Source organism: Athene noctua, chromosome 2 (genome assembly GCF_965140245.1).
Source record: "Athene noctua chromosome 2, bAthNoc1.hap1.1, whole genome shotgun sequence".
NCBI classification, from domain to species: domain Eukaryota; kingdom Metazoa; phylum Chordata; class Aves; order Strigiformes; family Strigidae; genus Athene; species Athene noctua.
In genome coordinates this window covers 9,558,554-9,573,121 of record NC_134038.1, presented here as the reverse complement: position 1 = coordinate 9,573,121, position 14,568 = coordinate 9,558,554, and the positions used below count along the sequence as shown (strand labels likewise).

The following is a 14,568-nucleotide window of genomic DNA, read 5'->3' as shown; positions in this document are numbered from 1 at the left end:
AAACAGACATCATAAAGATATGGAAAGGAGACAGTTTCTGCCCCAGGTTTTAGCAGAGATTTAATATTCTAAGTTGTCATGGTACACATGCTACTGGACACTGGCTTGTGTACTAAGACTTTATATTATTCTAAACAAAGGATTTAGGAATTCCATTTCTGGTTCCTCTAAGATATATATATATATTCAGTTTTATTTTGCATTATGGGTATGTTCTGGTCATTTGTCCTGTCTGGGTTTGTTTCTCTACTAATAACAGGGGCTAGTACTTAGAAGTATTAACTGTGATTACAGAAATCAGTTGTGTGAGGGTGATAGGGATTTCTTGATGCTCTTCTCTACCTTGTTATTGAAATACAAATTGTTTTTTCAGATCCCGATCTTACTGATTTGTTTGTTTTATTTCACTGTAAGTGAAACATGTACAGCTCTCAGTAGCAGCAGCTTTCTGGTGTTCTCCGTAAACAATATTTTCATGTAGGAACAGGCATGTTGCATGAACTTGCCTCTTCATCTCATGCACTCTACTTAGTCATCTGTTTCTTTAGATTTGCATCTACTGTAGCTGTGTTTCATATTTTTCTGCCTGTAGAATGGGTAAAGTGTATCATGTGCTAGTTTTTCTTATGTGACATTTTTTTCTTTGTCTCAGTCTTATGCTGAGCTACTTTACCCCACAGGTATTTGTGAATATAATTCCTTAAGAGTCTCAGGTAACAGTTTTATTTTAGGTAAATTTTAAAGGGAAAAAAGATGCTTTCTTTGCTAAGTTGTAAGTTGAAAAGAAGAGTTGTAAGTTTTCCAGGAGGCAGCTTTATGAATTCAACCCTTCTTCTCCCCATTTATTTCAGGAGAAAACCTGAAAAGTATTTGTGAGTTATCTTTATTTTATTATACGTTTTTATGTTGATTCCTTCTATTATTTAGAATGCTTGGCAATTCTATCAGAGCTGCTTTGAGCAGAGCATAACCCGAATCACATAAAGTGCTAGATTTATAGCTAAGCTGATAGCTCAAGACTTCATTTCTAATAATCTAGATCAAGAAACTGATATCCCAAAGTTTTCCAGTATCCCTGGAGGGAGGAAAGAGCAGTGTAAGCATTGAGTAATGATCAGTTATGACTGTGTTTAAGCACGCTTAGTGTAGTGAGAGCTGGTGTTAAGTACAAGAGGTTACTGTGAGGAGTGGAATCCCAGCACAGTTGTCCCGGTGAGTTGTTCTTTAGACTGGAATTTGGTACTCAGGCTGCTGTTCCCCTGGTACGCAGAAGCCCGAGTCTAGAAGTGAGACCAGATTACAAATTTAATGTGCAGGAGCAAGGAATTAAATTTGGATTTTATTGTTGAATTTATGTTTTCCTATTTTAGGGATACAAGTTTGGGCCCAGTGCTAACACTTAGCTCTGATATTTTGGCTCAAAGCTGTTCACTGGTTTCTTATATTTTTAAAATACATGAAAGTTAAAGCTTGAGAGAAGTACAACGTGATAGTTTGTCTTACTTCTAAAATCAAACTTAACCTCTACGTGATTGTTGAGTATAACTCATAGCTGAAATGATGGATGCCTCCAAGGGTTATAGAGTCTAGAAACACACATCTCTGCATCAACATTTTTTGATGTTTTTTGTGCCCTTTTTTTAATCTAATGTGTGAGACAAAAAGGTAATTTTACTTGCTTAAAATGTGATAGGAGACACAGATGTTACTTTCACATCGTGACTAAAACTACAAAAACGGGAGAATGCTTTGAAAAGCATAATTTGTTCCTTTTTAAACTTCAATTGCTTAATTAGTGTCCCTCATCCTTTGCATTTTGTCTTCAATTTAGACATGAATTTCTCATTTCATTTTGATTTCTACCATTTTCCATTTGCAATGAGTATGATCGTTTTTACATGTGTTGGAAAATGTCTTTAAGAGTATCAGACACTCTTGTGTATTAAATAATGTGTTTGAGAAAGGAGAATCCTGTCAGATTCAGGATTTTTGGGTTCTCTAATTGATTTTAGAGATGTGTTGTACCTACAGTAATTGCCTTGATATGTACTTGGGAGGAAAAATTCATTCTCACAGTTGTCTCATCCTAGACCTTCCCACTGGACCATTTAGAGCAGATGAAGGAAAGATATGATCACTTTTATACTAGTTGTCTTTTTTTGCCTATTATAATTTAGGTGCTCCTGTAAGTTAAATTAATTTGCATTCCAGTGTGTTGGCCAGAACAGCAATTCATCATATGGGTTATAGTGGGGGTGGCCAATTTTCCATTACTGTTTCTCTCATACAAGCTTAAACTGCTGTCAGGATGTAGGGAGAGAACAGAAATAAAGTTCTGCACCTTGTCAAAGTCCCAAAATATACATTTGATAGTGTTTTGAAGGAAATCTACATCTGTGCAGCTGTGAAGTAAAAAAGTAAAGGTATTGTCCTGCAAATGTGTCTGTGACTCTTCTGCTTTAAATGTTCATTCGAATTATCTGGAGGGACAGTATTTCATGACCTCCCAGAAGACGAAGAATTTTCTTTGTAATATGCAACTGCTCAGTTGGAAATATTATTCCTGATTGTTCTGAAAATGATATATGGACTCTAAGAATATCTTTTTGTTTTGTGTTTGGGTTGTCATGTGCACAACTAGCGACCCTTAATCCAGCCATTACTGTTTAGTTTGGAAGTGCTCACTAAAAATTTCATTACCAGGAATTCTGAATGAAAGTGTTACCATATGGTGGGTTTCTGTATGGTGTTTTTGGAGTTCCTACTCCTAGGAACCCTCCTGATTCTGTCTGTAGTGTTAGAAGTTACTCTATTTGTAGCTTGTGTTCCTGTTTTCTTTCACAACTTACCCACAAAGTGCATTATCTTATTGCAAATGGATTTGACAAACAGAAATCAGACCTGTACTTGGCATTTCCAAACAGCTTGATGTGCACTAATTCAAGAACATTTTTAGGGTCATGTGAGAAACCCCCCCCCCACAGTCTATATTCCAGTCATTCATGAGTTTAATGAATATTTAAGGAATGTTTACCTTTGTTATAACACTTAGCAATACATATATTAAGAGCTTGAAGCCTGTGGCAAGTCTACCAGCATTATATATATATATATATATATATATATATACACACCCACACATATGCGTGCAAATGCCTCAACAGGTTGGATTCCAAAAGAGTAATAAGGTAATTGTTCTCTTTGCAGTTGTTTGTCCTCCAGGCAGTCATTTCCAGAATGATGAATGCATTCCCTGCCCTCTTGGCTACTATCAGCATCAGACAGGATGTTCCTCCTGTATCAAGTGTCCTGTGGGCAAAACTACCAACTCCTATGGGGCAATCAGCGCTGATCACTGTAAGCTGAACTCATCTTTTCCCTTATCCTTTGTATTCTGGCTTCAAATAACTAACAGTTGTCAGTTGTTTTTGTTTTTTGTTTTTTTTTGGGTTTTTTTTATCTGTAAGTTTAAAAAAAAAAGATCCTCCCTCTGGGGTTTTTTGGATGGATATGATCCCTTCTGCGTACATTCAAAGCCATTTTACAAAGACAGGACAAACTGTCTGGTGTTTTGACCAAAAATGCATGAGAAACAAGTGGTCAGTCTGTTCCAGGATGTTGTGGTTCCTTAAGACATGTTCATTGTCTTCAGGAATGTTATCTGGATATTCAGTATCAGTGAGAAACTTCTTATGCTTTTTATTTATGTCATTTATTAACATTTTCATGAACTTCAGTGTTCATGAAAGTGACATCTTTGCGAAATCTTGTCTTTGTGCAGCTCTTTCCCCCTACAAATACAAATACCACAAAGCAACTTATCAAAATGTTTACTGAAGTTGGTGTGTTCAGTTTAAATTACTTATTTTTGCATGTGGTTCCATAAAGAAAATGAGTTATGCAATCCAAATTCAGTTTTGTCTGCAGAATTAGCTCATGGATAAAAATAAAAGTAAGAATGTGTTTCTTGAGAGTATCAGTGAATATAGAGTCTGCTTTGTTCTGTTTAAACATATTTATTCTCTTAGGTGGGATAAAAAAAAGAGTTTATTGTAATGTACCCTGACATAAATTAAATTTTGCCTAAAGTTCTCATTCTTCATTTCCATGTATTTCCTGTGTAGGTGTTGGACTCCTATGTTTAAAAGTTTGCTTCCTAGGTTTTTTTAACTGCACTTGTAGTTTTCTTCACTGCAAGTGCCTGCAACTAAACCTGTTCCCTGCCTGGTTTCCACCTTACCTGTGTGCTTAGTGTCAGAGCTAGCCCTTTCCAGAAGGCACTGATGTACACGTTTAACAGTGATGTACACATTTACCTGCTGTCACCTTACGATGTCTGAAGAGTTTTCTGAATTAGCTGATTGATGGCTCTTGTGCTGTTGTTCAGAGAACTCATTTCACAGATCCGTTGCAGCAGGCACTGAACAAACCTGTATGAAAATACAGTTTCTTCTCTGTACTTCTTTGCTTTACAGTACTTAGCATAAATGGAGATTTGATCCATGGCAGAGAATCCTAAAAATGTTAGGAATATGAATATCAGTAACAACAAAGCAGTGAGACTACCATGTTTCAGAGCTTGAGACGCCATGCAAATTATTGATTAATTTTTCAGTGAAGTCTCCGATGTACTTAGAGCACTTTTTTCCTACAGCACTGAAACACTCTGCTAGTGCACTGACAGGACCAGAGTCAATGGGCACGAACTGAAACACAGAAGTTCCCTCTGAGCATCAAGAAACACTCATTTACTGTGAGGGTGATGAAGCACTGGCACAGGTTGTCCAGGAAGGTTGTAGAGTCTCCAACTGTGGAGATATTTAAAAACCATCTGGACGTGGTCCTAGATGTGGTTCTGCCTGAGCAGGGGCTTGGACCAGATGACCTCCGGAGGTCCCTTCCACCCAGAACCATTCGGTGAAACCCAGTGACAAGCATTATCAAAGTACCTTTTTTTTTTTTCTTTTCTTGCTTACTTGTAACAGGTATCACATACTGTCAAAGCAATGAGCAGGGTCTGCAGTGTGATGAAGATGGCCAGTATAGACCTTCCCAGCAAGACCCTGACACTAAGAAATTCTTCTGCGTCGATGGCTCTGGAGCAGCACTGGACTGGACTGAAACAGATGATCTCCTTACAGACTACCAGTGCCTAGGTAAGTGTCAGAAGAATATTTTGCATATGTTTTGACCCCACATAAGTGAAACCTCCTTATCAAGAGACTCATGACTCCACCGATTATGGGACTCATAGCTGTGGCCTCTGCCTTAATTCACATTCCTTCTTAATTTTGCATTTCTTGACTACACTGGGGAAGTTATTTTTGGTAAGGAAAGAGACAGAAGCAGTTTTCTTGCACTTTCAGATGGCTGACAGCTTTTGACGTATGCTGACCTGATCTCTGATTGGAAACCCAAAAGAATAATGAGAGGGCTAATGGGAAAGAAGCAGAATTACAAATTTATTTGTAAAAGTATCATTTATCAGTGTGTTCATGTGAAATAGACTGTGTTTGGCAATGACCTCACAGCCACAGCATAACGTCACCCTCCGAGCTCCTGCTGTACAGTATCTGACTTAGTGAACGTATCCTTGCAAGCTGGGGGAACTTACTTCTACTTGAACACGGTTCTGAAATGCCAGTTCTCAAGGATGAATAATTTGAAAGAAAGGTCATCCATCAAATAGTCCCCAAACTGCCTGCAGAAAGGTCTAATTACACTTCTCAGCCTCAAAACTTTTGCCTTGCCCAAAAATAGTTTTCCAGAAGGTTTTATTACTCATCATATGATTGGTATTGAATTTAATGGAATATTCCATTAAATCAGTTTAGAAACCGATGTCATGGTGTGCTCTGAATTAGACAATATCTTATGACAGGTGGTCAGTGGAAGGAGTGTGAAATGAAAGCGCTCAGTTCTGAAGAGGTTGCAAAACTATCTTCAGTTAAAATGACTATTTTTTACTCTGAGCATACTCAGACACTGATCGTTGTTTTGAACACGAGGTGTTAGTCTCTGTTGCTCTGAGTCATGGGGCAGTTGGGATGTTTCTCTGGGCAGAGGATTCACATCAGCCTAATTCTCCTATTATTTATTTACTTTGAACCTTCCTGAATGAGCATTTCTGACTCTGACCAGGACGGAGCACTTGTAGATATCTGTGTTTATTTTTGTTTGAAGATGTCACTAGAAATAAATATTTATGAGTGTTGACAATTTAGCATTTAAAAAAGCAAAAACAATGACAACCAGAGAAGTCTGGTTGGGTTTTGGGTTTTTTTTTTAATATTTTACAGGTTAATTTCATTTCAATTTTTTTCTTTTAAAGATCATGCTGCATTTCCCGAAAGCATTATATGAAGTGAAACCAGTGATCTCTATTTTTACTTTTTTCCCCTGCCCCTTTTATTTCCCTTAACTGAATTCAGCATGCAACAAGACAGCAGGGTATGAAGACTGATCTTGCTTTGACAGGAGTCTGGTGATTGGGTAGAGTCAATAACTAACCCAGCTATTCTTTCTTTTCTGTGTCTTCAGATGGAAGAAGAATTCCCTTGTATGAATGCACAGTAATAAGCTGTTACAACCCATGCTCATTCTTATTTTTCCCTCTCTTGTTATATTTTAAGCCACACAACATTTATTTCAACAACAGGGATAGGATCTACTATTACTCTAGTAATATGTGAGATGATGGAACATTTCTGCTATGCACTAAGCCTGTGAAATGGCTGAGTAGTTATTCCACTGTTGAGAAGAGGGCAGTGTAAACTAACAAGTTCATGAAAATGGAAGCTGGTTTAGAATATTTTTCATTGTACTTTTTTGGGAGGGGGACAATGTAGCTTTATGAATGAAAATTTTTTATGTTTCTTTATATTAAAAACCAAAATTAAAGATTTTTAAAAAAAACCCCACATCTTTTCTATTAGGTTTGCAATGTTTTCAGTTTAATGATTTGTTACACATTCTCTCTCTTCCCTAATTTTCTCCCACATTGCAGAGAAAATGGAGAGGTGGATTGAAGCCAGACTTAGGTAAAAAAAAAAAATCAGAAGAAATGAAAAACATTTTAAAATGCAATTTTTAAATTTTGAATTTTGTGTTAGAAATGAGGGCAGCAAGCAACACAGAACCACTGATTTTCAGTTTTATGAAAATATCTGAATTGTGTTTATAACCAGACAACACTGCAAGTTGCAGATGTAGAAGGGATTCAGTTTAGTACAGAATTAAATTAATACTTATATTTTAGTGTCCTGTGTTTCTAGGAAGGAAAAAACTTCATCTCTATACACCATCATTCAGCCTTCTCCCCAGCCGAGTTGGAGTGCAAGGATTTTTTTGTGTTAAGTGTTTGGCTAGTCCTCACGGTTTTTCTGAGCAGAAATGATGGTTTTATCAAAAGCACCTGCTGACTCAGCCCTGACAACAGTGGACATTTGCTTCTGATTTAGTCCTGACTGTTTTGCTGTAAGAGTACAAATGATTGTTTTAAGAACTTATCCCTGACTTTTATTTTGTGGTTTATCCAGACAGCTCAGGGAGAGAGGCCTGAGATCCTGGTGCCGGACCTCTGTGCCCATTCGTGTAGGGGAGAGAAGGGCTGAACATCCAGCTCTTCCCCATGCAGACGTCTCCCACGGGCTGAGATCGGAGCAGGGCTCCTGCTTCTCCACTCTCTTAGGTCTAGCCCAGGCATTGGCTGCAATGAGCCAGAGGTGTGGTTTCATTTGAGGCATTTAGAGGAGAAGTCTGGTCACCACAGGGGTGATGCCAAAGACACCACACTCTTCCCTTCTCCTTAATGTTCTGTGATCACTGAAAGATACTGGTATATCAACATGTGGATCAAAACCCCTCATAGTGTCATAGTGATGATACTGTATGTCCCTTCACTAGCCTATAATCTGCTTCAGACCACAGCCAGAGCCAAACCTGCTGGAGCTTAAATTGGATTCCTCGCTCTCTTTAGTGACCTTTGGGTTTTGCATCTCTAGACCCCATAAGTTTTTCCCAGTTCGTGAAGACTGCTGCTTGTCAGACATCCTTACACTCAGGTGCAGTGGGTCTGATTCAGAGAGAGTAGATAAAAGGGTTTGGTAAGTAAAGTGACAGTCTGAAATTAAAGGTTGAATGAAAGAACGAAAAAGGAGTATGTAGGGCATGCTACCTTGGATAGATCCCTGAGCCTAAAGTCGGTGGAGATCAGGCTGTTGTGTTCCTGTAAACAACTGATAAGGCTCCTGGATTTCCTGTTTAACCAAGTTCTGTTGGAGCTGGCTCTTGTTTCAGTGACTGTTTTGCAGAAAGTTGGTTCCCCTGTTGACTCAACAGTTGGTTCAGTGCCATGAACAAGTAATGGGAGATGGCCAGTGTGCTGCTGGAAGAGAAGTCTCACTTGAATATAAGTTCCCAGCCCACTCCTGGCTATTTTTTAAAAGATCTTGTGACACTTTTTTTTTGGAAAACAGAAATTATATCCTCAGTCCAGCTGTCTCCTGCGTTATCTGTGGAGTTATGGTACATCATTTAACGAGCAAATCTCCCTACATAATTCTTCAATTTTTATTTCTACCTAAAGTCTTTGTCTCTCTGCAGCATGTGAACTGATAATGGTACCTGCTTGTTTCTTTGCTTTGTTTTTCTAAGTGCTCAGAAAATTTGACAGAGTTCCTGCCTTCAGACTGATTTATGGGTCAGAAGCAGCTCAAATTCTTCAGTCTCAGTCATTTAGGGGAGACCTGCAAACTCCAGCTTTTCAGTGCATTTCAGGTGAGGAAAACTCTCAGAAAATCTGTAGAGACAACACTAACCATCATGGAAAACAATAATATTTATATATGAATAGTTTATAATTAAGTTTCCAGATGAACTATATGTTTTGCTGCTCAGCACCAATTCACTGCAAGATATTTACAGCTTTTGGCAACTTTGGTTCAGGGAAGAGATTGGTCTTTCAGCAAGAAGTCTTCTGACTTACATACCACTTCAAACAAGTCATCTGACTTTAAATCCAGTTGATACAGTTTGCAATACAGATGAGGGCTGAGATTCAGACCAGGAAACACTCATCAGACTTTTCAGATGTTCAAACAAAAGAAGGATTAAGTGTTCAAGACTTGTGAAAACCAAGCTTTCACCTCTTTCCAAATTGCCTGGTTGGCACATAAAAGAGGAATAATCATCCTTGCTTACATCCGAAGGATATTATAAGGAGTGCAGAGATATTCGTCTGCTGAGTCTTAAAGCGTATATACTATATTACATCTGGATACATCATGTTTGCTGGTTTACATTGGTTCAAAGTAACCTAAAACTAAGGGGGATCACTGCACTTTTAAATCAGTCTCACCTTCTGTCTCCTAATGCACAGACTGTGAAGAGAGGCAGAGAAGTTATGGTCAAAATAAAAGCACCCTCTTAGTAATAACACAGGTAGCCTGTGTGTAGGGCAGACATCACATAAGGCTGACAAAGTCAGTGGCTTTGTGTCACATACCATGGTCTAGCTGGAACAGTCATTTCATGCTAAGAAGTGACTATGTGAAGCCTTATATGTTACTAGAATGACTTTCCTGCACCAGATCTTCCCCTAGGTGTATAGTGTAAGGTTTTTTGCACCTTCCTCTGAAACTGGGGACCTTCAAAAGCAAGCCACTGAGCTGAGAGAACCGTAGGAACGAATTTAGGGTGGAAAAGATGCTCCTTTGACAAACAACCTGATACAGTGCACATAGCCTTTATTTTCATTATAAGTTACATCCACTGTCAAGTGGCAACTCTACTACAAAATATTACTGCTGGGGTGCTCCCTGAAGGGTAAGGTTTAATCTTTCCCTCTCTGCTTCCCTACAAAGTCAGACAGTTTAACTTACATTTCTGATGTTTTGATCTCTAAGCTGGTTGATTTTATACCGAATGCATCTGGAAACCATTTCACCTCCTGTTCTAAGAGCAGAGCTGTGGGAGCAAGTTAGTGGTGAGTGTGTGAGGACAGAAGGATCTTTATCCACTCCTAAACATGGAGGGCGGTGGCTGCTTTCTCCCTTACACTGGCCAGATGATCGCTGCAGAGATGGCCAGTATGACGAAAGAGTTTGATGTTTCCCTCCTTCCTTTCACTCCAATATTGGTCACAACCTGTTTGCTGTGGGTTTACTGTATTCAGATAGAGTCCTCCCTGCCTTCCTCAGGCAAAATTGTCCAGGAGACGTGAAATGTTTGGGTGAGTGGTTAGACCTAACTCAACTGTTTGTATCATCAGGTGATAAACAAATTTTTTGCATTAATTTAAGATAATTTAAAACCCCTAACTGTCTACTAAAATAGTTGAATACTGAAGTTCATCTAGCTAATGAAATTCATGTGCTTGCAGTCTGATAGGCATATGAAAAACTAGGAAAATGGCAGTAAACTGGTATTTGTAGCAGAAATTTGCACATGAAATGCTAGGAAACCTAAGGTTTCTTTCCTGTTTCTCAGGTTGTGAGAGCGAAGATGCGTGTGGTTTTGTGACTGTAACTCTTGCTGGTGCTGAAGTACTCTGTGAATTATACAGTGCTGCTGAAGTCAACTTCAATTGCACCACATCTGGATTGGTAAAAATGACTATATTTAAAAATATGTGTTTATCATAATACTGTATGTTCAGCATAAGTAGGCAGCATCACAGAAGAAAGGCAGGCTGTTAACTCACCCCCTGGACATTGCTATTCACTGTGGCAGTAATAGATTCCTGTAAATTGGTAAAGAAGTTACACACAGATAGTGTGTCACAGAAGTGACACCTGGATGCCTCAGTGTTTGGCTGAAACATTACACAGCACTTTTGTTCCCAAAAAATGCTGAGCTCCCGCAGTCAGAAAGTTGGGTTAATCTGGACAATCCAAAATAGAAGTATCCAGATTGATAACCTGAAATAGTCATAATTTCTTGCTTCCTTGCTCTAGCCCAGGGTTTGCAGTGTGCTCTTTTTACCACTGTAACATCTTTCTATTCACTACTTTAAAATACAGCAATGTGGCATTGAAGAGTCGAGATCTCAGTTTGATAGAATTATTGTGCCTGCCTGTTTTCTGTCTCAGGTGCAAGGTGTTTTGGGGAACCCTGCTGCCACTGGTGTCAGTGATCTCAGCTGCCTGATTCATGTCAGGAATCCAGAGTCAGAAGCAGTGATGGTCTATCTGAAGAGAGGTACCAGATGCAAATCACTCATCCAATGTTACACTGCTGTGCCCAGACTTGTAGTTATTTCTATATGGGATCTGGACTAAATGTTGGGAGCATCTTTGTTTAAGAAGACGCAATACTTTTCAGAGTTTAACATTTAGTGAGAACCCAGAAACCTCAGCAAATCTTCCCTTTGTGTCTTGTTCCCTAGATATTAGGAATACAGCTTTTGTAAACCATTTTGATGGTTTTCTCCAGCAGATAGTACCAAAAAAATTAAATTGCACCCTATGTATTATTCTGTTATGTACTATTTCTCTTTATTAGGCAGTTTGTTGTTTGAATATATAAGGCATTATTAATGACCAGCTTGTACATAATTTATGTTAATTTTGATTGTGAATAGTCCTACTCATATACCGGCCAATATATAACCTGCTCTCCAGTGAATCCCAAAGCGATTCAGCTGAACTAATGAACGTACAAACCACTTTTTTTTTCCCCAAATGTGATTGATACCACTCCATGTCATATCCAATATGTTTCCAACTTTAAGCCTTATGCCAAATTTGAAACAAGATAATCAAATGCAGATTGCTGCAGGGTTTGAGTCAAAACTCTCTGCTGTCAGTTTTCTTTTTACTCCTATCAAAACCTATGAGTCACCATTTACCACTACTAATAAAAATAAAGACCTAAATCTCACCTGAAAAAAGACAAGTCCCCTTAGCTTGTTGCAATCAATGTAATCTTGGTGATATCTGATCTAGTCTTCTATTTAGTTTTCTGTTGATATTGCTGATTAGATCCAGGATTATATGAATCACGTCCTCTTACATATGTGTCTAGTAATCAGAAGCCTTAATTACAGATGCAGTTATGCTGGCCAAATTGTACATTTTAATTTTTCAGTGAGATGTTTGTTTAATTTATACCTGGGAGTTATTAACTTATTGCTTGGAAGTGGATTATTACCAACCTTACTGCGTGCATAGATTTAGGAGCCCTTTGCTGGTACAGTGAACTGGTTTTCCTACTCCAGCAATACACTCTGACTGACTACCCAAGTATAAGTGCACCAAACCATTTGATGATATTATCTTGCATCTGAAAAGTCCAGAGAAGGACTTCTAAGGCTGAGTTTTTATCATCAAACTTTCAACCAGCTCCAGTCTGCATCCTGTCTCTTCTTGAGCTCTTTTGAACATTTCTTTCCTGTTCTGTCTACCCAGGACAGGAATTTAACTCATCTGGACTCAAGACCTTTGAAAGGACCAGTTTTCGGAATGTGCTTTCTGGCGTGTATCGCTCCATGGTGCTCTCAGCAGTTAGTGCATCTCTGACTGACGCTCAGCTCTTCTGTCGGCAGACTTGCAGCAGGGACTCTTGCTGTGATGGCTTCATCTTGAGTCAGATGGCCCTTGATGGAGGTATTTATTGTCTAACAGCAAAATAATAAATTCTACAGTAGAAAACTAACACTAACTGAATAGAATTCATTTCTGGACACAGTACACCTACCTCTACATCAAACCAGTGTCAGCAGCCTGCCTCTACATCACTGACATTTTTTAGTGTAGGCAGAATTTGAGTAATGCCCAAGACTTGGCCTGGAGCAATAGAGTTTAAGACCTGAGGTAGCAAACTGCTTTTGGAGAGAAGTGGACATTTTGAAAGGATAATTCTTTTGACCTGTTTTAGACATCTGCCTCCGGATGAGATAAATAATTCTGAAAATGCCTCTCTCCTTATGTAACGCAGCTTGGTTACCAGAAGTTGGTGCATTTCAGCTGATGGGGGAATTAAGTTGGTGACTCCAGACAGAGTCCTTGTAGTGTTAATGTAAATCAGCTCCCTTTTTGGAGCAGAAAAACAGCATGATAAACAGGGATTTATGTTATTTATATTATTGCATGCAGGAATCTCCTAAGTCTGGGTATCTGGCTAGGAGAGTGAGTGGGAGTGGGGTGGACAGAGTCTGGCAGAGGTGGGACTTAGGCAGAGTCCAGATTTCTACCAGTACATTTAAACACTTAATGTCAGTGCCTGCTTTTTGTAGCTTCTTTCTGAGCTCACATAGGATCAACTTTACTGTTGGCGGTGCATTTTCTATATAAAAAGTGAAGTTCTAATTGAGATGTCTCAAATTTTTAAAGACATGCTCTTACAAACACAGGCATGTGCTACTGGCTGCTATGTGGCAAGCACTTCTCCAGTTTGGAGTGTAAACTGATACTAAATTTGAGAAAATATTCTCTGTGGAAATTGCCATACACGTGTTTCCAAAAAATTATCTTATGTTTTGACATCTCATATTTTTTGCATCAAAATATTCTAGGTGATCTTGTCCATTCTGTATACATTTACCATCAAATTTTTGGGTTCTTGTGAACATAGAAGGGGGTGTGGAGAAGGCGAATGTTGTAGCACTCTCTGTTTAGTTGGCGTGACTTATTTGGATCTATACTACAGGTAAATGCATGACTTGGACTAGCATTTTGTTTAACAAGAAGAAAAAAGTAGTATATGCAATATCTTGTGTAGCTAGTCCATAAAAACAAACCAGAGAGGGCATTGTAAAACCATAGAAATGCCTGAGCTGTGACAGCAAGTACAAAGCAAGAGCTGAGTATTGTCTAGACGTTGTGGTAACAGACTGATGCCAGAACACCTGGCCTTAAGCATGCTGGTGTCCCCCGACTCACATCATGATGCTGGGGGAGTCTCAGGCCTGGGCTGACTGAAATCAGGCACCAATCCAGGAAACCATCCCAGTAAAATTATAAGTGCTTTCTTGGTTCAGAGCCTGGGATTGTGAGACCGCCAAAGGATTGAATATGTCTCTGTGCTGCTGTAAAGTGCTGAGAACACTGTTGGGTATTATCAGATAATAGTAATATTTTATTAGGTGGTAATAGTAAGTGATTGAAATCTCTGAAAAGCAGGCTACAATGTTTAGTTTAGGTATGAACAGCTAACCTTAGTACTCCAATTTGAACATATGGGTCTGATTTTCTCTCTTTTTTTTTTTTTTTTTTTTTTTTTGGTAGCAATACAAAAGGGTATCTATCTCAGTGACACAGGTTGAACTGGCATTTAGAAGTATTGGGATACTTGGGTGAAAAGCTCAGTGTAGGTGCAAAGCATCACTGGACTGATGAAATTCTCTTTGCCTAAACCTAGGTACCATTTTGTGTAGTCTGATGAGCTACCCAGACGTGCTGATCTGCAATGCAAATGGATGGAGTCCAACACCGGCATCTGTCATAGATGGGATGTGTAAAGGTGTGCGCTATGACGAAAAAGAGAAGATATTTTCCTTCACCCTGGGAGGACAAGTGTTCAGTGGAAGTATGTCAGTGAATCATCTCAATTTACAGTACTTCTTGTACG

At 38.8% G+C, this 14,568-nt stretch overlaps 1 protein-coding gene across 1 annotated transcript in view; it reads left to right on the top strand.

The window, feature by feature from the left end:
- The window catches only part of TG (thyroglobulin), a 160,686-nt gene that overhangs the window by 37,372 nt on the left and 108,746 nt on the right, over positions 1-14,568 (top strand). The window contains exons 21-27 of the mRNA XM_074897572.1: positions 3,208-3,357; positions 4,986-5,156; positions 8,656-8,778; positions 10,489-10,604; positions 11,091-11,199; positions 12,408-12,605; positions 14,359-14,526. Coding sequence (XP_074753673.1) covers positions 3,208-3,357; positions 4,986-5,156; positions 8,656-8,778; positions 10,489-10,604; positions 11,091-11,199; positions 12,408-12,605; positions 14,359-14,526 — 1,035 coding nt within the window. The remainder of the gene's footprint in view (positions 1-3,207; positions 3,358-4,985; positions 5,157-8,655; positions 8,779-10,488; positions 10,605-11,090; positions 11,200-12,407; positions 12,606-14,358; positions 14,527-14,568) is intronic.